The sequence below is a fragment of the Triticum urartu genome, chromosome 7A (assembly GCF_056163025.1).
Source record: "Triticum urartu cultivar PI428250 chromosome 7A, HENAU_Tu73, whole genome shotgun sequence".
Lineage (NCBI taxonomy): Eukaryota > Viridiplantae > Streptophyta > Magnoliopsida > Poales > Poaceae > Triticum > Triticum urartu.
The window spans coordinates 171702937-171727198 of record NC_141879.1 but is presented as its reverse complement, the minus strand read 5'-3'; the positions used below and the strand labels follow the sequence as shown (position 1 = coordinate 171727198).

At 44.9% G+C, this 24262-nt stretch overlaps 2 protein-coding genes across 2 annotated transcripts; both read left to right on the top strand.

Moving 5' to 3' along the window:
- Nucleotides 1–10182: 10182 nt before the first annotated feature.
- On the top strand, nt 10183–12474 carry LOC147958824 (uncharacterized). The gene has a single exon (XM_087532321.1). The coding sequence runs from the start codon at nt 10183–10185 to the stop codon at nt 12472–12474; it is 2292 nt and encodes a 763-aa protein (XP_087388447.1).
- Nucleotides 12475–12696: 222 nt separating this feature from the next.
- Nucleotides 12697–13842, top strand: LOC147958823 (uncharacterized). The gene is made up of 3 exons (XM_087535478.1): nt 12697–12746; nt 12844–12934; nt 13024–13842. The coding sequence occupies exons 1-3, from the start codon at nt 12697–12699 to the stop codon at nt 13840–13842; spliced, it is 960 nt and encodes a 319-aa protein (XP_087391604.1).
- The last annotated feature ends 10420 nt before the right edge of the window (nt 13843–24262 follow it).

Here is a 24262-nt window from a genome sequence, read left to right as displayed (position 1 = left end):
GGAGGCCACGAGGTAGGGGGGCGCGCCTGCCTACCCTATGCATGCCCTCCACCCTCGTGGGCCCCCTGTTGCTCCACCGACGTACTCCTTCCTCCTATATATACCTACATACCCCCAAACAATCAGAAACGAAGCCGAAACCATAATTCCACCGCCGCAACTTTCTGTATCCACGAGATCCCATCTTGGGGCCTGTTCCGGAGCTCCGCCAGAGGGGGCATCGATCACGGAGGGCTTCTACATCAACACTATAGCCTATCCGATGAAGTGTGAGTAGTTTACCTCAGACCTACGGGTCCATAGTTAGTAGCTAGATGGCTTCTTCTCTCTTTTTGGATCTCAATACAATGTTCTCCCCCTCTCTTGTCGAGATCTATTCGATGTAATTTTCTTTTTGCAGTGTGTTTGTTGAGACCGATGAATTGTGGGTTTATGATCAAGTCTATCTATGAATAATATTTGAATCATCTCTGAATTCTTTTATGTATGATTGGTTATCTTTGCAAGTCTCTTCGAATTATCAGTTTGGTTTGGCCTACTAGATTGATCTTTCTTGCAATGGGATAAGTGCTTAGCTTTGTGTTCAATCTTGCGGTGTCCTTTCCCGGTGACAGTAAGGGAAGCAAGGCACGTATTGTATTGTTGCCATCGAAAATAACAAGATGGGGTTTTCTTCATATTGCATGAGTCTATCCCTCTACATCATGTCATCTTTCTTAAGCGTTACTCTGTTTTTAACTTAATACTCTAGATGCATGTCGGATAGCGGTCGATGAGTGAAGTAATAGTAGTAGATGCAGGCAGGAGTCGGTCTACTTGTCTCGGACGTGATGCCTATATACATGATATTACACTACCAGGGATAACCTTATACACAGAAATTTAGCAGTAGCGCGTGGAAAAAACGGGCGCTAGTTCTAAGTAGCAGTAGCGCGCGTGCGGAAACCGCACTACAGATACAATAGTAGCAGTAGCACGTGCACATGAAAAAGCGCTACGACTAATATTCCCATTGCCAAAACGAAAGGCTACGCATAGCAGTAGCAGTCTTGAGAGAAGCGTGCTACCACTAGGACATAAGTAGCAGCGCGTTTCGCGCGGAGAGCGCTACTGCTAATGGAAATAAAATGAAATGAAAAACAAATGGAAAAGTAAATGAAAAAGAAAGAAATAGAAAAAGGAGAAAGGAAAAAATAAAATGTAGAGCAAAATCTCTCCCTAATAATAAAGCATGGATTGAGTCTCCGGATTCACCGTCATGGAGTTTTTGCAAGAAAGTCCCTGATGTTTTAGTTATTTAATCCGCAGTTGTTATAATAAGTCAACCCGAAGCGGTACGGATGAGAGAAAATAAAAAAACCTAGCCACTCGCCCTCCCAAATCCTGTCGACCTCCAGCGTGCCAGCACCTCCGGCCCCGCCCCAGCGCGCCGCCACCTCCCGCCCCGCCCCATCTTACCGATGCGTTCAGGCAGGGCGCCGCCACCGCCGCCAGCCACTCGCCCTCCCAATCCCATCTCTAACTCCACCGCGCCTCCACTCCCGCCCCGCCCCATCTTATTGATGCGTTCGAGCAGGGCGCCGCCACCACGCGTGGCCGCGTGGCCAGTTTTCTTCTTTGTCTATTCGTTCTGGGGGCGCTCGACATCGTCGTGCCACCGATCTGCCGGCTTCGCCGGAACTCCGTTTGTCAGCATCTTCTCCACCCCTTGGTGATGAGCGGCTGAGCCAAGGAGCGGAGTCAGGCGCCGCCGCGCGTACATGCCGCGTTTGTGCGAGAGTGGGGACGGTCTGACAGGGGATGCAGACTTGGTTGGGGAACAAGAGCACGCGAAGCTAGGAGCAGGGGCCGATCGATGGGCAGCGCGAGGACCTCCTACTGGTTCTACATGTTCCTCTCTCTTCCTATCCATTACAAGCATAGAGGTGAATTCATGGTTGTATTGATAGGTGATTTAAATTGCAGGGTTGTGAGGAAATCAGTATAAAATCTTTGTTGTCAGAGTTCCCTTGGAACTGCGCAGAAGATGGGGTGATGGATTCAGTGTCAAGATTCAATGAAGATCCATCTGTTCGTGGCCTGCTTGTTCACCCACTACTACCACAAGCAATGTATTTTACTTTTCTGGATGCAGCCCTAGAAAGGAATTATGTTTGGTTTAGTTCATAGAAAGATATATCATAAAATCCTTTCTGTTTACATACTAACTGAATAATACGAAGTATTTTAGTTCTCATGGTAATAGACAAGCAACTTCAGTAGTATTTGATTTGAGTTTTTGTTTTTAAGTATATGTTTGGTCAAGATTAAACTTTCTTTATGTCCATGTTTTGCTGGTATAATGCATCATCAAGCTTTGTTTTATATGATGACATTGTGTAAATCAGCATATGGATGAGGAAAGTATTCTGAGCGCAGATGCTCGCCACCGCCGCTGCTTCCGACAATGTGTGAGCCGCCTAATCGAGCAAGGATTCGCTGCTCATCCTAAGAGGACTCGCCGCTCTTCCATGACGCTACCGCTACAACGCGGCATTATTCCAGCACCAAATCGCAGGTTTTTGTAGGTGCCTATTTACTTGCCCTTCATCTGCATAGTTGAGCGCAAGCTTCTGGCCTTAATATAGACTTTTGAAAACATTATATTTCATGCCTGCACATTACTAGAAACATAATTACACTGCATAGATTTAGCAGATTTAAATAATACTATTGTCTCAGTAAAAAAATATTTTTCAACTTCAAATTATATGATGGCTTCAGATCGGTTTCTTAAAAACCAAGAGCTCTTTTGGGGTTTGTAGTAGTGTGGTTTACAAGAGGTAGCCACGGTTTTTCAAAAATTTGAAGTGTTAGAAAAAGGAGTGGAACAGATCAAACTAAAGCTATTTTATTTAATATTATCTACTTCTACTTGAACTTTGATGGGAATCTGATGTAACCATCCCGCAATCTGAAAATATTGTATGATGTGCAGAGATGATTTCTGTTTACATGTAACTGTGCTGAACTCTGCTTATATTTCTCTATGCGCCTCAAAGTTCAAGCAGTTGTAAGTAGTATACAAACATACTTTGCTCACAGTATAATCAGCTGATGCAATGTGATAGTTCCAGCAAAATTTCTTCACCTATAAATCAAATTATGTTACTTCTCTTTGTGTAAATCTTGGATTTCTAGATCTTATGAAAATGACTTTTTATTTCAGCAAGTGTAATTTGCATTTGTAATCTTTTTAAATATAGATGCATCTTTGCAAATCCAAAAAAGTGGTGGGAATATCTACAACATGAAGTTTCTCAAGCTGATGGGGCATTCTTGTGCATGTTTGTGACATGATCATGTTGCACATATATTTAATAGTGAAGGTCTTCGGCTATCACTATGAATGGTTCTGCTATTGTGTAAGTGATTTCTTAAGTGTTGTGTTGTAACACATTAGAGTAAAAGATTAATTGTGTATGAAGAATAATATTACGGAGTCAGGCAGAATTTGACCTTAGTTCTGACCAAATTAATCTTTATTTGTTTGCTAGGTTGTGTGTCAAACATCACTTCATGTTGTAGTGCATTTTTTCCTTTAAAAATCCATATTATGCAATTTGGCTTTATAAAAAGTTTAACTTTATTGTTAGTGGAGAACAGGAGATAAGGAAAGGGAAGGGAAAAACAGTAATTCTAGCAACTAGCCATTGTTCCGTGGCAAAACACAGGTGTTTGTTCTATTATGTTAATCGGAAGTCTTTACGGAGGAGTTGGGTCTGGGTGAGTGACATAGATTTGCTTGAGGTCACGAATTCTTTTCTGCTATTACTTGCATCTTACTTGAATTTTTTTTCTTCAAGTTCTTCATGTTTTCCCATATCGTCTGCTCTATAGAAGCTGCTACCTCAAATTAAGTAAGTGCATCCTTCTTTTTTGTTCAAGTTTGTTCTATTCTATTACTCAGAAGTCTGTACAAGACTGAGAGAGTGAAGCATATTTGCTTGAGATTTGAATTATTTTTTGATGTCAGGTTTGTACGCTATACTGTTTGAATAATGAAAACTGATAAGAGTAGTGGCAAACACTTGATTGAGTAAGCTACTGGATTTTATGAGTAATACATAGTAGTTTCTTGCAATATTATGTGCATGACAAGAAACACCCATATTTGATTTTGCTCTGTGATTGGTTCAAATATCACTTTTTCGGCTAAAGCTGATTGGATACGAGTAGTAGTGTCAACAGTAATAACTTGAAACATGATTTTATCATGGCTCTAAATTTTATTGCTAATGATTTCTTTCAGGATATTTGTAGAGGCTATTTGCACCGTAGTTCAAGGCAGATGATAGAGTACAGGCTAGGCAACTCACTTATATTGGTACTTGTTTAAATGGTTATGTATTCTGCCGGCATAGTTACATGCCATATTAATTTCAGAAGAACAATTTCTAATTTAGTGTTGTGCTTGCATGCATTGTTATGTCTAAAAAGAAAATTCCAAACAAAAACAAATATAAAGTCACAGTTTGTCTTTACACACTGGATAATGAATGTTTCAATCACGCTAAATTGAACCAAGGCTTTTAGAATAAATTGTGGCATCTAAGCTTGTGTGTAGTCAATTACTAAATGTGTAATATTAGCACATATTAGCATGACTATTTCTTAAGTGCAGCCAGCCACCAATTTCATTTGATTTGAATTAATATATTACTTATATACTCATTTAGATATTTATTTATGTCCTCGATGGATTGATTTGAACGCCGCAATTTTATTACCCCGTTGCAACGCACGGGCCCTTTTGCTAGTAAATGAAAAAGCGAAAAAACGAGAAAGGCGTAGCAGTAGCATTTTTTCGTAAGAGGCGCTATAGCTAACGTTGCTACAGCATGTTTCCTAAACCCCCACTGTAGAAATAGAAAAGGAAATAAGAAATATGAAGGGAAATACATAGCTATAGCAGTAGCGCGTTTTGTGAAAATCGCTATAGCTAACTTAGCTATAGCGCGTTTCACAAAAAGCGCTACCACTAAGTTTGACTTCACCAAAAAACCGTTTCGCCCCGGCCACCACTTCTCCCCCAAATCCCTCGACCCACCCCGCCGCCGTTTGCCCGATTCGCCGTCACCCCACTTCGCCGCCGTCTCCCGCGGACGTCGACGCCCCCGGAGCCACCAGAGTCGTGCGTCGTCGACGCCACCGGAGCCGCGCGGCCACATCAACGCCTCCGGAGCCGTAGTCGACGCCACCGGATCCTCCCTCGCCATAATTGCCTCCCTCGTCGTCGCCGGAGACGCCCCTGCCTCCCTCGCCACCACCGGAGCCATCCTCTGTAAGCCCCCACCCCTCCTCTCTCTCTAAATTAGTTAGGTTAATTTAGTTAGGAAAAGAATTTAGTTAGGTTAATTTAGGTAGGAAAATAATTTAGATAGGGCTTTGACAGAGACGCCCCTGCCTCCCTCCCCGTAGGAAAAAATTGTATATGCTTAACTAGGGCGGTAGGGTTAGGGTTGTAGTGTTTAATTACATATGTTAGGAAAGTAAGGTTTAACTAGATGTTAACTAGGGTGGTGGGATTTAGTTTAGAGAAAAAAATCAATATAAAAATATAAATTTCTATTAGTGTTGCCAGTCTAGTAGGTTCTTAATTTTTAGTGAATTTTTATTAGGACAAAAATTTAGGACATAATTTGAGTTCTAGGTTCATAATTTGAGTTCTAGGGTTCATCCATCTATATTTGGTTTTTGAATTAAGTTTCAGAGAGCATGAGATTTGTGTAGATTTTCTTGAAGTGTCAAACACTAGGAGATGCAAATTTGAAGTGGTCATGGTATATGAAAAATCCTCAGCTATGTTTGCTCATTGATCATAATCGACATTGAAGTGGTTCGATTGTGCCCAAGTGGCCTTTTGTTGTTTCCAGGGAATGAAGCCGAGTGGCCTATGTTTAGCCGGAATGTTGATTCATTTCCGTTCCGGCAAAATCTAGGTTCTCGATTTGTCCACTTTTTAGCAAAGGCCATGCCGAAATTTTCCATGAATTTCGGCATGACTTGTGCAACAAACTAGGACATATCGAGTGCCCGGGATTTGCCACCCCGGGAAGGAGTCAACGTTCCTGCAAAACAATAGGCCTTTTTTATGTCATTATTCATTTTATTAGGTCTAGAATTAATTGACTAGATTTAATCGTAGGAAACATGGCTAGCAACGATGAAGGACAGGGTTCTGGTGATTGCGACGACGTCTACCGGGCGATAGATGAATTTTTTAGCCTTGCCGACACGCAGACCGGTGCTGAGACTGAGACCGGCACTGAGACTCAGACTGGCATCGAGACCGGCGCTGAGACTGAGACCGGCGCTGCCTCGGGGAGCGGAGCCGGTGTAGAACCGAAGGAAAAGAGGCAACGACCTCCTAACAAACTCAGGACTACTAGACTGGTGGTCACGGAGGTGGACGACGGCAATTTTGAGCCAAAGGCGCCCGAGGAAGCGCGTCGATGCTACGGCAATCAAATAGGCTGCATCGTACGGCAATCAAACTATAGAAGATAGAAAATATGAGGAGCTCCCTCCTAAAGAAGTTTCAACAGATATTCTTATTCCCGGGCCGGAATGAGAAGGATTATGAAGATCCAGATGAGGACCCGGTAATGAAGAAGATAAAAAAACATGCCATGACCAAGTTTAACGACGCGTTGGCCGCCTGGAAAAATCGAGTGAAAGCAAACATCATCGACAAGAAGGAACCCTACTCCGAGATTGTAAAGGATAATCCGACAATCATGAAAGAGCAGTTTCAAATATCCAAGGAGGCTTGCGAGGCCGTAGCTGCCAAAAAAAGTCTAAGTACATGAAGGGGCTTCAAGAGAGGAACATTGGGAGCCACCACCTCGGAAGCCGTGGTTACAGCGGAAATAGGTCCAAATGGGCCAAGGAGGACGCGGAAGCCGCAAGTCTGGGCATCCCAGACCCCTTGGCGGATTTCACCGCCCCGCAGGAGCATGACGTCCTCAGGGCCCGGCACCGTTGGGACCCAATGAAGAAGGTTTACGAGACAAAACCGGTCATTACGGAGTTCATGAGACTGCTAGTAATTTTAGTTTCTGATCAATTCGACTGCACACGTTATTCATATTTGTAAACAATCCTTTGCCTTTTGCAGAGAGAGCAGCACCGGATTGCGGCCGAAAGCGACTCGCCGTCTGAGGCATTGGCGAGGCCCAAGTGGGACACTCCATTCAACCAGGCGTTGAACATATTGAAACGACAACCGGTGGATACTCGACCGTCATATGGACGCGTGCACGGTGTCGGATACGGCGCCACGTGGAAGAAGTACTACCGTGAGACCACGGAGGAGAGAAAGGAAAGACGGAGGTTAACTGAAGAAAACATCGACAAGAAGGTTGAGATTGCGGTTGAGAAGAAATCATCTCAGATAGTCGCAACAGCGGTAGCTGCCGCAAAACAGGTGGTTGCAGATTTGTCTACTTCCTTGGTGATAGGCGTTTTCACTTGGACAAGGGAAAATCCAGAAAAAAATGCAGAGGACTTTCCCCTTGCTGACTTCTTGGGGAGCAGCTCGACTAGCATTGCACCAGCACCTGCTCCCGCACCGGACGTGCTCGGTGGTGCTTCGTCTTTGGCTGAGCTCGATGCCCTCACGGTATCTGTCACATCGCCCTCCTTCAATATAAATGTATAATCTCCCGTTTTCGTTGCCATTCGGATGTCTCATGTCGCAGACTTTTCTTTGTAGGCCGACGAAACCCCGTGCACCATATTGTACACCATCAACGACCAGAAGGTGGACGTGGGGAAGGCGACGATAATGGAGCCGAAGGAACCATTGTTCCATAGCCGGTCGATCCCCCCGAACGTCTTCAAGGTTTCCATGGCCAGTGTCAAACCGGGCCACGAGATTTTGCCTCCTCCAATACTAGTGGGGGGTGACGACGAGACACCGTGGCGGCTTGGTGATTGTTGCAATGGGTGGGTCCTGTTGTGGCCAAAGAGTCTGCTTTGTCTGGTGGCGGCCGGGAGCACACCCACGAGCACGCAGCCTCAGCAAGGTATGAACATCAACACCCCAACTACCCAATTAGCGTCGGGTGTCGGGTTGGGTGATAGCGGACGGGGTAAGGAGGAGGCTCGATTAGTCACTGACGACGTCGCCATGGATGAGGATGAGGACGACGATGGCGCTGAACAGTATGTCTATACCGGCACCTCCTCAGGGTTTGAGCGTCATGAGTCGGTGCCTAAATTGTCGTCTCAACGTATTATGGACGACCTTCCGGTAGTAAAGAAGTCTAGGAAGAGAGCGAGGAAAGGCAAAAAAGCTGATTCTATGATCCAGCCGCCTCAGCAGCCTCGGTTTCAGGACCGTACAGATATCCCCGATGCGTATAAATGGCATATCCCCGGTCAACCAATCCTACCTGCAACAGCGCTACGGGACAGATTCGGCGATCTAAGGAGACTTCATGATAATGTACTGCGGGTAGAGAAAGGCCTCATCGCCTCGAAAGATCCAGGATACCCACTCTACGTGGTTAACGTTCCGCGACAAATGTCGTACGCCGACAGCTTCCCCGCGGATAAGTTCTTCCTCCGGTTCGATTACATATTCGACATGTTTCACGTGAAGAAGCTGGATTTTACGTTTGTCCGCCTTTATGCCTTGCACATGAAGTACATCATCGGGGTTGAGCAGATACACTACAAGAAATATGTCAACTTATGACGTTCTGTCAGTGACCCTCGAAGAATTGGTCATAAATTTATGACCATTTTAGACCAATTGGTCAAAAGCTGTCTGGGGGCTCTAAACCCTAAACCATAACGACCATTTTGGTCAGAAAGGTCATAATTTCATTAGAGGAAATGGTCGTAAAGCTAGTAGCTCCACTGCCTCATGCCTAGCTGATAACGACCAATATAAAATGGTCACTACACTTGAGTTTGAATGAATTTGGATGATTTGGCAGCCACCTCAGCAACCTCGCTTATGTGTCACTGTCTACGTGTCATTTTTGCTTGAGTTTTAATATTCAATAGACAGACAGGGCACACATTGGCAGGCGGGACCCATTTGACATGTGGGGCCGAGCGCTTAATTCGCCCAAAAAAGATGCACGAGGCGGGACTCGAACCCACCACCTCGCGCTTGGTTTGCTCGCATGCTACCGCTGGGCTAGAGAGGGACAGTTGCTCACATCTGGGAGTTTATCTATACATTATATAGAACTACGGCTCTCTTGTATCATTGACAAGTGGGACCTTCCGATCAGGTGACATCGAACAGAGCAATGATTTGCAACACTGACAGGCGGGACCCATTTGATATGTGGGTGAGTGAGCGTTTAATTCCCTAAAAAATATGCGCTAGCGGGGACTCGAACCCATGACGTCACGCTGGGTTCGCTCGTTCGTTACCGCTAGGCTAGAGAGAGATTGTTGCTAATGTGTGGGTAGTTTTCCATATTGTATATAAAACCACGGCTCTCACGTATCAGTGACAAGTGGGACCTTCCGACCAGGTGGCGGCGGGTGGCATCGAACAGAGCAACACTTAGCATTTTTCTAGGTCTTCCGACCAGGTGGCGGCGGGCGGCGGCGGAAGCAACCAGGTGACCTCGCCCACGGCCTCGCGGCGGAAGCAACCAGCAGGGGGCGGAGGTGGGGGCGGGTGCGGCAGCGGAGGCGGGGGCAGGGCCGACAGGGGGCGGAGGCGAGGCAGGGCATGGAGGCGGGGGCCAGCAGGGGCATAGGCGACCGACGGTGGTGGGGCCTCGCCGAGCATGGGGGACTCGTCGCCGCCGCAAACACACCTCCCGGTATGCACCCCTCACCTCTTCCCCCCTCTCCTCTCTTGTCACCCGAGTAGTGGGAGATGGATTTCAGTCAGATGTTCTTCAGCATAGATGAATTTTGTTGATGCACTGTTAGTAGTTAGGAGATAGCTTGCTTGTTTGGTAGATATTGCATAGATGAATTTTCTTGATGTACTGTTAGGAATTGTTCAGCTTGTTTGTTAAGAATTCTTCAGGCCTTGTGGTTAGGCAATTAGCATATAAATTTTTCTGGAATTTTAGCTTCCATTACTTCCATCCATTTTCATTAATTAATGCTGATGCACTTAGATTGATTTGCTAAGTTGCAACAATTTATTGTCTTTGGCAGATGGACAGAAGCTGGATTAGAGAAGGAGTTAGAAAGTTTTCGAAAGAACATATGAAAGGAGTTGATGATTTCATGGCATTTGTTCGGGCAAATTTTGCCAACGATGCTCACATTCTTTGCCCATGTTGTGAATGCCTCAATCGTCCAAGAATGGCTCAAGGAAGAGTGGAAGATCATCTGCTTCTTAATGGGATGTCCAGCACATATGATAGATGGATATATCATGGAGAACCTTTAGACGGACAACCTCAACATTTTGAAGCTGATACAGAGGCCCCTCATATGATGGGTGGTGGTGATGCTGGCATTGATTTCATGGAAAAGGTTTTGCGAGATAATGCTGTTTTGGAGGAAGAGGATGGGCATGAAGATGATAGGATTCCTGACCTATTGAAGGATTTATACGATGCTGAAGATCGTGCTGATGGACAGAAATTGTTGTTTGCTGAGGTGTTAGAGGAGGCGAAGCGCGCAGCTCATGAAGGGGGTAAATTTTCAAGAATTACCTTCACCGTGAAGTTACTCCACATCAAGTCTTTCTACCGGATTAGCAATGCCGCATTCAACGCAATACTCCGTCTTTTGAGCTTGCAATTCCCTGATAGTTGTGTTCCCAGATCTTATGATGAAGCATTGGGCATAATCCGCAGGCTGGGGTTAGGTTATGTGTCAATACATGTGTGCCCAAATAACTGTGTCTTGTTTCGGAAGGATTTAGCAAAGCATGACAACTGTCCAAAATGCAATGCATCTAGGTGGAAAGATGCTGATGGGAAGAAGTCAATACCGGAGAAGGTACTGAGGCACTTTCCCTTGATACCAAGGCTGCAGCAGATGTTCATCTCGAAGAAATCATCACGTGAGGTACAGTGGCACAAGCTGAAGCGGCAACCTGTGGACAATGAGCTGAGCCATCCAGCGGATGGAGAGGCATGGAAAGAGTTTGACCGTATACATTTAGATTTTGCTGCAGATCCAAGGAACATAAAACTTGGCATTGCCACAGATGGGTTTAATCCGTTTGGGAACATGAGCACGTCTTATAGCATGTGGCCAGTTTTTGTGGTGCCGTACAACCTGCCACCATGGGCATGCATGGATCAGTCCAACTTCATGATGTCATTGCTTATCCCGGGTCCAGATTCTCCAGGAAAGGATTTTGATGTCTTTATGGAGCCCCTCGTAGAAGAACTGCTCCAGCTCTGGACTGGTGTACCTACATACGATGCCTTGAGTCTGGAAGAAAAGTTCAATCTACGTGCTACGATCATATGGTCCATCCATGATTTCCCGGCTCTGCACACTCTATCTGGGAGGATCACAGTGGGTTATCAGGCTTGTGTCCATTGTGACAAAGACCCTTGCTCAAAGAGAATAAGGAGAAAGATCTGCTATATTGGGCACCGCCGCTTTCTTCATCCAAACCATCGCTGGCGAAGAAGCAAAGATTTTAATGGTGAGAATGAAACCCATGACAAGCCAGCTGAATTCACTAAAGAAGAGCTGGAGCAGCAACTTGAAAAGGTGAAAGATGTGAGACCAGGAAAGCTGGCGAAGAAAAGAAAGCGTGAGGAAGGTCAATGTTGGGACCGGAGGTCTTGTTTGCGGGACCTGCCATACTGGGCTGATATGAAATTTAGGCATAATCTCGATGTAATGCACATTGAGAAAAACATATGCGAGAATCTGCTAGGGATGTTTCTGAACATTGAAGGGAAGACAAAGGACACGGTTAGTTCTAGGCTTGATATGGAGGACATGGGCATAAGAGAAGATTTGCATCTACATCACAATGAAGATGAAGATTCATTTGAAATTCCACGAGCATGGTATACAATGAATAAAGAACAAAAGCTTGCATTCTTTGAATTCCTAAGAGCGGTGAAATTTCCAGATGGTTATGCTGTTAACCTAGCAAAGTGCGTTACTTCTGATGGATTCAAGCTTTCAGTACTGAAAACCCATGATTGTCACATCCTCCTCCAAAGGATTTTACCGGCGGGCCTCCGAGGAATCATGCACAAGGATATATATGAAGCGGTTGCTGAGCTGGGAAATTTCTTTAGAGAACCGTGCTGCAAAACCCTCAAGTTAACTGTCCTGGAAAGACTTGAAAAAGAAATCCCAATTATTCTTTGCAAGCTCAAGAAGATTTTCCCTCCAGCTTTATTCACCGTGATGGTCCATTTGGCGGTGCACTTACCCAAAGAGGCAATGCTTAGAGGCCCTGTGCAATACGGTTGGATGTACCCAATCGAAAGAAGGCTGCTTACTTGTAAGAATTATGTGTGAAACACAGCAAGACCTGAAGGTTCTATTGCTGAAGCATATATCGTTGACGAGTGCTTGACTTTTTGCTCTAGATACTTTGGTGATGTGGAAACAAGATGGAACCGGCCGGGCAGAAATAGAGAGCGGTCTGATTCGCAAAGTGGTGATGTCTCTGTTTTCAACCATGGTGTGAACTTTCTTGGAGCCTCACAATACTTGGAGGCTGGTGATGAGTATGACAAGATGGTTTTGTTTGTGCTCAGCAATTGCGCCGAGGTTCTTCCATATATCGAGTACGTTATATCTTGTGCACTCATTATATATATATATTTTTTGCTTGGGTTGGCACCAGCCTAATGTTTTAATTCACATGTTTTGTTGGCATTGCAGGAAATGCAAGGAAGAGTTAAATCAGGAAGAAAGCAATATCAATGTTGATAAAAGGGTTGCCAAGGGGTTTGCTAAGTGGTTTAAGAATCATGTGAGATCTTTAGCCACATGTGTTTATGTTTTCTGTGTTATTCACCCATTGTTAAATACCATTGTTTGCTAAATGGTTTATTTGTGCAGATTGGAAAGTTGCATGAGGAGAAGAAGGTCAGTGATGATCTATTTGCTTTGGCATGCTTACCGGATAAGCGAGTGAGAGTGTATTCAACATGCATTGCTGACGGTGTCCGGTACCACACCGTTGACCGCGAGGAAAAAAGGAAGACACAGAATAGTGGAATCATCACTGAGGGGTCACATGATGGTGAGATCATTGACTTCTATGGTCAGTTGAGAAGCATCGTAGAGTTGCAGTACAACTCTAGTGGAGGCATCCATCGCTCGGTTGTCTTATTTCGCTGTGACTGGTTTGAGCTTGGTAGCAAGAAGAGGAGAGACTCTTTTGTCAAATATGATGGCCACTTCAAAAGCATCAACACTGCAAGGTGCTGGTATAAGAGTGATCCCTTTATTCTAACAACACAAGCAACAATGGTGTTTTATCTGCCAGACACTCTTTTGCACGGAAAATGGCGAGTTGTGCAAAACTTTCAGCACAGACACTTGTGGAGTGTGACTGAAACTGAAGTGGAAAAGGGCCCCGGTGATGGTGGACTAACATACCAAGATGATGACTCTACGGAAGTTCCGTTGCATGCTGATGATGACTCTATGGAAGTTCTGGTGCAAAGCAGAGTGCGAAGGGACCGGGAACGTGTGATCGTTGGTGCTGCAACAGTTCAAGGCATCAAGAAAAGAAGAAAGGTGGTAGAGGATGGAAATGAAAGCGAGGATGAGGAAAACCGGACTGATCATACTATGCTGCAATATTGTAGTGATGATGAGGAAAATAGGAGTGGGCATAGAGTTCCTTGTTTTCGTATCGACGACGATGAGTAGTGAAGGTAAATTTGGTCTCCTTGGTGATCTAATGTTATTTTGTCTCCTGGGTAGTTGTTGTTGATGTGATCCTGATGTAGTTTTTGTACTACAAATCTCTCCAGGTACCAAAATGCATGAGACTGTGTAGTGATGGAGAGGCAGATGATGGTTGAAGATACAATGCAAAATGATGTAGTTTTGGTGATGGAAGATACAATGCAAAATGAAGATGTTGTTTTGAATGAAGAAGCAAAATGATGAACTGAAGTTGTTGTTTTTAGAGCTGTTTTTCTTAGTTTTGGTGATCATGTAGTTTTGGTTGTGATGTAAAAGACTGCAAAATGATGTTGTTTTTGGACTGAAGATGTTTTTTGAACTGAAGATGTTGTTTTTGGTGAACTGAAGATGTTTTCAGAGCTGCTTTAACTGAATTTTTGGGTGCGCTCCATCAGACAGCCATCTGATCCCACGCACGGCCCCATTTCATCGTGAGCAAAAAAATATGCGCGAGCGGGGACTCGAACCCACGACCGTGCGCTCGTTTCACTGTGTTTCTACCACTGGGCTAGGAAGAGGCTACTGGTCGTCCACTCTATGCCATCTCTTTTCAAATCATCAAACTAGTGAAGTATCAAACACAGACCTCGCTGACAAGTGGGCCACTCGACCAACTCACTGACAAGTGGGCCATTTTGCTACTCTACCCACTCGACCCTTTTCCCCTGAGCTACCAAAAAATATTGGGCGAGCGGGGGCTCGAACCCACGACCTGCTGCTTATTCCACTGTTTTTCTACCACTGGGCTAGTTAGAGGTTGTTGGTTTTGTACTCTATGCCAACCCTTCTCAATATATCAAAACAGAACTCGCTGACAAGTGGACCCACTCTTTTCCCCACTCCTCTTGTCCACTTGACCCGCTCCTCCTCTCCATTATCCACTCGACCCACTCCTCCTCTCCGCCGCCGGCATCCCCTTCTCCTCCATCGACGGTGACGACCTCCCTGGCGAACCACTCCTCCATTGACAGCGACGGCCTCCTAAGGTATGAATCCGCCGAGTCCTTCCTGTTCCTCTTCCTATTGATTAGATTAGGGTTCCCCGGCGCATGCTGATTAGGGTTCCATTGTAGATAGAGTAGTAGATCAAGAGGAGGCACCGTCCACGACACCGACAAGGCCAACAAGCTCAAGCAGTCGCCGTCCCCCCAGGTCCGTTCTGTTCCCCCCGTGTTCTTTGATTTGCTTTGTTTCCCCCATGTTCTTTGTTGACAAGGCCAACAAGGCCAACAAGCATGCTGATTTAGGAGTTACTCGTATTGTTCCTGTGCGTGCGTCCCTACTGGAATTGTGGTATACTACATGGCTAATGGTCGTATTGTGCCTGCGCGTGCGTTCTATTGATTCCAGCCCAACTATCGAGCGATTGGACCACATTCAGAGGGATTTTGCAGACTGAATTAGGCATTTAGGTTTAGGTCCCTTTTGGCCATGTTCATTTGATGTGGTGCTACCTTGCTAGGTATGCTAGTTTCCCTGTGGTTCTCTTCACAGTGATGTAGAATTCATCAGAAATAGAAAAGGCAGACCGAAAGGGGAAAAAATGATGCCAACACTTATAATGTTGCAAGTGTATTAGTATTTTCCAATTGTGTTTGTTTGTTTTTAAAATAAACATGTTTATATTTGTCTAAAAAGATGCTGCGGCACACTGGAGCAGTTAAACTTGTAGGGGATCTAGCCTCCAGTGGCCTTTGGCTATATAAACCCTAGCAAAGCAAATTAAGCCAATAGCTCTGAATCTCCGAAATTCTAGTGTTAAATTCACTCTGCTGTCTAGTGCTTGATTGCCACAATTAACCACTGCTTGACCCTCGCTGCAGAGGCTGCCTGACAAGTTTGCGAAGATGCTCGCCGGCCGTGAGCCCCACAAAGTGAAGCTGCGGGAGGCCGGCAGTGGGCTTCACAGGATGTGGGAAGTGTTGGTGGTGTTTGATGGTGAAGGCCACATGTACCTAGGGCCCGGCTGGGAGCATTTCGCCCGCGCCCATGAGCTACAGCTCGGGTACTTCCTTGTCTTCCGCTACGACGGCGACGCCATGTTCACCGTGAAGATGTTCGACAACACCATGTGCCGCATGTACTACTAGCACGACGACGATGCCAGTAAGCTCTCTGCCTCTCTTCTTCCTGTCCTTTCGGCTTCCTCTACCTGCACGACGACAACACCATGTTCACACTTTGTTGCATTTGGCCAGGCAATGGGAGCAGCAGCGGGGATGACGAGGAGCAGAGCGGGGATGATGAGGAGGAGCAGAGCGGGGATGACAAGCAGAGCGGGGATGACGAGGAGCAGAGCGGGGATGACGAGGAGCAGCCTATTCTGGCTGACGACAAACATGCTATGGTGGTGGCTGACGACGACCCTGCTATGGTGGTGGCGGATGACGACCTTGCTATGGTGGTGGCGGACGACGACCTCGCTATGGTGGTGGTGGATGACGACCTCGCGATGGTCGTGGCAGACGACGACCTTGCTATGGTGGTGGCAGACGACGACTTCGCGATGGTGGCGGCGCCTGCAATCGCACTGCTTGGCGACAGGACCATGCCAATTGTGGTAGAGGAGTACATCCACATTGGGATTCGCCACTCTGAGCGCACCAGGTTGATGAAGGAGAAGAAGGAGGAGTGAAGATGTTAAAAAGGTGTTCAGCATGTTAGGTTTAAGCTTGTTAGTGTAATATGAACATGTCAATGTTAAGTATGTCAGGTTCAATTTTGTGCATGCTCATGGATGCTGTATGACAGTGTCATCTAAACAAGTCATGTTTTTAACAATGAATATTCAGTTTGGTAATTGATGGGAATTGAAATTTTTTATGCATGCTCATGGATGAAAGATAAAATTATGGGTTTTTGTGCATGCTCATTTATGAAACAATATAAGTTTCATTTTTTGAATGCTAAAAACATGACTCAAACCCTAGCCACGAACGACCGCCATGACTAAATCCGCCGGTTTTTGAAAACACCGTAAAAATTCAAAAACCGTTTTTCATTTTTTGAATGCATAAGACATGCGTTTTTCGTGAAGCGGCTACAAGGAGGGGCACCCCAAACGGCGCCATTCCATGTCTATCTCAAAGTAGACCCTATTTTACGGACGGTCGCCAAAAAGCATGCATTTGCGACCCTCGTAGCTACTCCCGGCAATTCGGACCACCTTCGGCCGATTCAGCTGGAACCGACTGGAATTTGAACTGCGGGTCCTCCATAGCTTGCCCGTTATTTTCACTAAAAATGCTTTTTAGCTTCATAGGTAGGCTTTTCATCACAGAATCGACAACATATTTGCACGGCTCAAACCCTAGCCACGGAGGGCCGCCGCGATGAAATCGGCCGGTTTTTGAAAACACCGTAAAAAATTCAAAAAAAATCAAAAAAATGGGAGACCTCCGCGTCACATCATCAAATGTGGCCTACCAACTAGCAAAAATACTAAACTTGCAATACCGGCGTTTTCTTGAAAAAGTGTTCTAAAAAACGACCTACCATGAACGAAAATTCATGGCTTTCAAGCCAAACTAGCAATGATATGGCCGCATCCGTTGAATAGTTTCTGATAATATGCCCAAATTGGGCGCATGCCTCCGTCTTGTGATGGCAAACAATGTTGCCAAAGCGAGGTTCCAACTTGTTTAACAAAAAAACCGTTTTTCATTTTTTGAATGCAAAAGACATGCGTTTTTCGTGAAGCGGCTACAAGGAGGGGCACCCCAAACAGCGCCATTCCATGTCTATCTCAAAGTAGACCCTATTTTACGGACGGTCGCCAAAAAGCATGCATTTGCGACCCTCGTAGCTACTCCCGGCAATTCGGACCACCTTCGGCCGATTCAGCTGGAACCGGCTGGAATTTGAACTGCGGGTCCTCCATAGCTTGCCCGTTATTTTCACTAAATATGCTTTTTAGCTTCACAGGTAGGCTTTTCATCACAGAATCGACAACAGATTTGCACGGCTCAAACCCTAGCCACGGACGGCCGCCGCGATGAAATCGGCCGGTTTTTGAAAACACCGTAAAAAATTCAAAAAAATCAAAAAAATGGGAGACCTCCGCGTCACATCATCAAATGTGGCCTACCAACTAGCAACAATACTAAACTTGCAATACCGGCGTTTTCTTCAGCTACTCGGTATGATTTTAACCTTGATTTCTACAAAATTTACAAAAAAACCCTTTTTTTCTACACCCAAACCCAAAAGGATTTCCCTCCCACACCAAAATTTTCCCTCCACCAAAATTTCCCTCCTCTCCCTCTCCCACTACCAGGCGGGACCCACCACTCCCTCTCCCACTACCAGGCGGGATCCACCACTCCCTCTCCCACGACGAACCCTCCCCTCCCCTCCCCACCTCCGCGCCGCCCCGCTCCCACTCCCTCCCCTCCTCTCCTCCGTGCCGCCCCGCCGCTGCTACGCCGCCCCGCCGGGCCGCGGTGCGCCGCCCACATCGACGACGACGACGTGATCGACTACATCGACGAGGACGACAGCTACATCGACGACGGCGCGATCGACAACGACCACCGCTGCATCATCATCATCTCCCCCTAGGTACTTCTCCCCTCCTCTGGTGGATCCATCTCCCCTCCTCTGGTGGATCCACCTCCCCTCTGGTCGATCCATCTCCCCTCTGGTAGATCCCCTCATGGGTTAGGATTTTCTAGGGTTAGGATCTCCTGCTGGTTCGGTAGGTCCTTGTTCTTGGGGTTAGGGTTCATTTTAATTGTTGCGTGGGGATGATCTCCCTCTAGTTCATGGGGTTAGGGTTAGGGTTCATGGGGCCAGGGTTAGGGTTCATGGGGTTCATGGGGTTAGGGTTCATGGGGTTCAACATCATCCACCCCTAGGCACTTCTCCCCTCTAGCCATCTCCCCTCGATATTCATGGGTAGATCTTCTAGGGTTCGGTAGACCCCCCTCATGGGTTCATCTAGGGTTCATGGGGATGGATCGATGGGGATGGGGATGGCTAGGGTTAGGGTTCATGTGGTACATGTTTCTCTAGTTCATGGAGATGGTTAGGGTTAGGATTGATGGATCTCCTGCTTTTCTTGTTCATGGAGAAGGATCAATGTGGATTCATGGGGATGATCTCCATCTGGTTACGGTTTCATGGGTTTCATGGGGTTAGAGTTTCATGGGGTTCCTAGGGTTAGGGTTTCATGGGGTTCATGGGGTCCTTCCTATGCATGATTTCAATTGTTGTTAAGAGCGTGTGCTTCTCTATGTATTGACTACTGTTGCTAAGAGTGCATGTTGGTCCTGTAAATCTTGTACTAATTCACTTGACAGACTTCATATGTAAATCTTGTACTAATTGGTAAAGTAGTCTAAATTCTGATGAGGGTGAGTTACAACAAGAATCATGTTGCTAGTACATGCTACTCTTGTTTATGATGGTCTGCCTATGCATGGGTTAGCCTGCATTTGTGATGGGGGTACACAAAGCCACTTGCTTGCAATTGTTGTGGGTCTTAGCAGAATTCTATTTTTCTGTTCCATTATTATGAGAATGTGATACCGCACATTGATTAGGATGAGTGTATCATGCATGCTTTACTTACTCAACATGATATGTGTCTATATGGGTTGATATACCAAATCAAACCGGGTTTGGCTGAAGCTTCTGAAAAATTGTTGTATAGGTTGTAGAGGAACATGCATGGGGAATTTTTCTTTGCTTGTTTTAAGTTTGATTCCCATTTACGATTATCATCATCAAAGCTTGTTGAAGTGAAACTGTGGACGCTGAAAGCACCTTATGCATATCCTGTTCATAGAGGATGCCCATAAGGTGCCTGTTGGTGGATTGCGATTTAGACTTTCACTTCCTGATATAGGAACAATACTACATAATCTATTTTTTCTATGTATAGTGACTGATGCTGATTTCATATTTATTAAAGTTATCTTTGTTCATCACATGCTAATTTCTATTTATCTTAGTTTAGTTTAGTTTTTCTTGGCATACATAGAGTAATACAATCAGTAGAATGTCAGTCCAAGCGTTGTTAGTCTCTTCAGTACATCATGGGGATGCTTGCTTGCTTGCTGCCACTCTTCAATTCAGTTGCTTGCTAGCGTACATAGGGTTAGGGTTTGCATCAGCAGTATTACTAGCACTTTGCTTGCTTGTTGTGTACTTTATATGAGGCACTAGGAAGATTTCTTGATGTTCATTACTACCTCCTGCTTGATGTACATTACTACCTCCTGCTTGATGTAGTGAAGTTATTAAGAGATGCTTCATATCCTTCCAGTGTACATGCATGCTTGTTTAGTGCACTTACATGTTTTCTTAATTAATAACACTAGATCACTGTATTGTTTATCCATCAAGTTTGTTTCACATGTATTACATGTATGTGCATGATGGTCCAAATGCTTTCCTTTATTGATACAAGTGCATCATTTTACTTTATCCCTGTTGTACCTGATTGTTGTTTATTCTATTTTGCAAGAACCACCTCAAGATCATCCATGGCAAGGAGGACAAGGTCAAGCATGAGGCCAACCGTTGGTATGCAACTTGCTCCTTGTGGTTATACTATCAGTTTCATAAAATCTGTGTCTTAATATGCTAAGTGAAATGTATTGCTGCAATCTGAATAAGCTGGCTTAATTGTGCCTGTGTGCTGTTAGTCTTCCTTACCTGAATAACTAGGATTAAATGATAATAAAATTTCATAAGATATGTTTGGCTGTCTGTCCATGCATTCCAAACATTCACCTAATAGTTACGTTTCCTTTATCATGCAAAGAAGAGCCTCTCACCGAGTACGAGAAGGTTAGGGCTAGAAATATCATGAGGAACAATTGGATGTTCCAGTCCCTTGGCATCGGTGCAATAGCGTCGATGATTAGGAAAACAAATGGTGTACAAGAAGGTATAAGTGATGAGGTTCAAGAGGGTAGTGGAGTTATCAATGATGACCCAGAGTACAATCCTAAGGAGGATGAAGTTATTGATGGAGAGGAAGTGGATGATGTTGTAGTCAACAAGATTGTTAAGGTGCAAACTCTGTCTTGTTTGGAGGGTTGGGGTTCTGTTATTCTATGTTATTCTTGTGCTTACATATTTCTCTTGTGATCTAATGCTTTTTTCCGTGCTGTTTATACGAGGCACTGAAGGAATCTAGGACGAAGAGGCCTGGTGTTAAGAAGACAGTCAGCAAGAAGAACAAGAGCTCAGAAACATCTGCTGCAATGCCTCCAGGAAGGGTGATGGCCCCAGCTCCAGGACAAAAAAAGAGGATCCTGGAACCTGATGAACCTGCCCTTGATAGAGTCACAAGGCAGAAAGCAAGGATGGCGACTGCGATGGACCATCAGGAAAGTATGCTGCGCATGGACTCTCAGACCTCGGTGCAAACGGGTGATGAGTTGCCGCCCATGGATCAAGGAACCACTCTCAGCATGGATGGAAGTGGCACTGTCTGCCTAGATGAAGCAGGAACCATCTGCATTGATGAAGCAGGCACTGTCCACACAGACCTCAGCCCTGTTGCACCTTCTATTGACAGGAACGCTGTCATCAATGAAGAAGAACAGCAGCTTGTGCTTCAATCAGGCAAGTTGACCTTTGCAATGCTATCTTTTACTAGTGCATTTTCCAAATGGAATGATCATGTATGCTTTTGTCGATTCCTGCATTTGTCAATTTCTATTCTAATTTATGAGTTCAATTTCATTTTCAGATGCAATGACTCCCAAGACTAGACTTAGAAAGGGCAAAGGGCTAGAGAGGATCACCAAGTCGCTTGGTAGCAAGGTGCCTATCCAAATTGCCGAAGGGATGATTCGTCCAGAGAAGCCTCTGCAGGCATCAAAGCTTGCTTCTGAGTGTGGACTCGTTGCAAAAAGCCATCTTCCGGTTCTTCCTCACTTCAAGCTATACAAAAAATGCTAGTCTATTGGAGAACTACATTGGGAAAGTTGCTGTAAGCTACTTATTTCATAGTTAATGTGCTATCTATTTTCTGTTACACCTATGCATGATCACTAATATTGTTCCTACCTTGTTTGCTATCTTGGTAGGCAAATTTTGAGATGAACCCGGACTCGGAGACCATCAAGACCTCGTGCAAAGATATTCTGCAGAAATATTCAAAGAACAAACGCCATCAGATTAAGAAGAAGTATTTTGATACCGTAGCCGCAAATAAAGTCAGCATTAAGTCTCCGGTGCCTGATCTAACGGATGGTGAATGGCAAGCTCTGGTGGAGATGTGGTCTACCCCAAGACACAAGGTTTGTCTCTGCTTTGTTTGATGCTTTATGTTCTGCACATGATATGCTAGTGCTAGATCATGCTGACAGTATGCTTTTTTGTAGGAAACCTGTGTGTCGAACAAGATGAATCGAGAAAAAGTCGTGTACAATCACAGAACTAGTTCCAGGCACTACACAGCACACATTTTTGCCACTGTGAGAACTCTTCTCTAGGGACCTTACCGTTTGATCCTCATTGAATAACATTTCTGATTCTTGCTGAATAACATTTTGATTTTTGTTGAAAAACATTTCAGAAAGAAGAGCGTAAGGTTGAGGAGCTGTCTGCGATTGACTTGTTTAAGGCCACCCACAACAGCAAGAAGCACGGATTTTCGGAGCCAGTCAAGACTGCTATAGTAAGTCACTCCATGCTTTGCCCTGTTTGATTCACAACCAGCTTTGATGCTTTGATGATTTGATGTTGTTTGATTCGGAGCCAGTTAAGAACACACGCAATGTTCCATGCTTTGATGTTGTTTGATAGTTCAACAAAGATATCAGAACTTGCTGTAGCTATTTGATGCATTTTTTATGATATGATGAAATTTGATCTGAATGTTAGTTTGATGATCGGCTCACTCAGGAAGCCATCTTATATAGAACCACCATTCTAGGCTTAATGAAGTGATCATATTGTTCCAATTGCATGTCTCCAGGTCACTAGTCATCATCTTCTTGTATAGATTTTGTGTGCTGGTTTGGTTACTTCAAATAATCGATTTGTGTGCTGGTTTGGTTTCTCTTGATTGGTTTGGTTTGCAAAATGTGAAATATATCTCCCACTAATGCCTATAATTTTCCTCCATATGCTAGCTTGAGATGGAAAAAATGAAGGACGCGCCGGTACTAGAAGGTGAAGAGCCAAAGTCTGCTGTTGAAATTGTCGAACAAGTCCTCAAGACCGAAGTCAAGCAAAGCACATTCCTCAGGAATGTTGGGCTCCAGTCATCTAGGAACAACTCCGGCAAAGCAACAACTGAAGTTGCTGCTCATGTTCGTGACCTTGAGCAGAAGCTGGAGAGGTCTGAGCTTCAAGCTGAAGTGATGCAAGAAGAATTGGCGGCAATCAAGATGAAGGCAGAAGAATCTAAAGCTGCACGCGACAAGGAACTTTAGCTGCTGCGCAAGAAGTCTCAAGAGCAGGAAGAGCAGTTAGCCCACTTGATGGCTCTCTTTGGAGCTAAGGCAGTTTGATGGTCTTTGAACTTGCTGTGTAGTTTGTCTTTGAACTTGATGTGAAGTTATGTTGTAGTAGGTCATGAACTTATGTGGATCTGGTAGTGTTTTGCATCTGGTAGTGTTTGTTGCATTTTGCACTTGGTAGTGTTTTGCATCTTGTAGTGTTTTACACCTGGCTGTTTTATGCCTTGTGGATCACTTATGGATCTTGTGAACCTGGGCCTGTTTATAGTTATGTGGATCTTGTGAACCTGGGCTTGTGGATCATTTTCTGAAGTCATGCAAAATATGAACCTGGGCTCTAAAAATGCCGAGGCCCAAACAAGAATTAGACTAAAAAGGCTTGGGCCTAAAAAAAGAAATGACTGTAAGAAATTTTTTACAAAAGGCTGCATAACACAAAATAAAAAGGCCAAGGCCCAAATTCGAACTAGACTAAAAAGGCTGTGGCCCAAAACAATAGTGGAATATAAAAAAAATTCATTAGAAAAAGGCTCCATTCCCAGAAAATAAAAGGCCAAATTATTGGGCCAAGCCCATGCAGATAAGCAAAATAAAGAGAAAAAAATTAAATGGGCTGAAATGGACCGGGCTGATTCTATTTTACGACCTTTTCATTTGGTCATAAGTCTGCCACGTCAGCTTGCCACGGTGGATCTGACGTGCTGTGGTCGGATTGCTAGTGACCAAAACAGTTGGTCATTAAATCTACGACCTTTTTTTTGGTCATAAACGTTTCGACCATTCCAGAAGAAAGGTCGCTAATGTCAGTTTATGACGGCCAGCTTTTGACCTTATGTTTTTGGTCACAAAAAGGTCACAAATTGAAATTTGTGACCATTCAGTGACCAATAGTGGTGGTCACAAGTTGACATATTTCTTGTAGTGATATCTCATATCTGTGTCGCTGACCCGTACTA

What these genes read in the sequence shown, in the direction of transcription:
- LOC147958824 (XM_087532321.1), top strand. Translation starts at nt 10,183, where the DNA reads ATGGACAGAAGCTGGATTAGAGAAGGAGTTAGAAAGTTTTCGAAAGAA.
- LOC147958823 (XM_087535478.1), top strand. Translation starts at nt 12,697, where the DNA reads ATGGTTTTGTTTGTGCTCAGCAATTGCGCCGAGGTTCTTCCATATATC. An exon ending in GAGGTTCTTCCATATATCGA is followed by an intron (nt 12,747 to 12,843) that starts GTACGTTATATC and finishes TTGGCATTGCAG; the next exon opens with GAAATGCAAGGAAGAGTTAA. An exon ending in CTAAGTGGTTTAAGAATCAT is followed by an intron (nt 12,935 to 13,023) that starts GTGAGATCTTTA and finishes TTATTTGTGCAG; the next exon opens with ATTGGAAAGTTGCATGAGGA.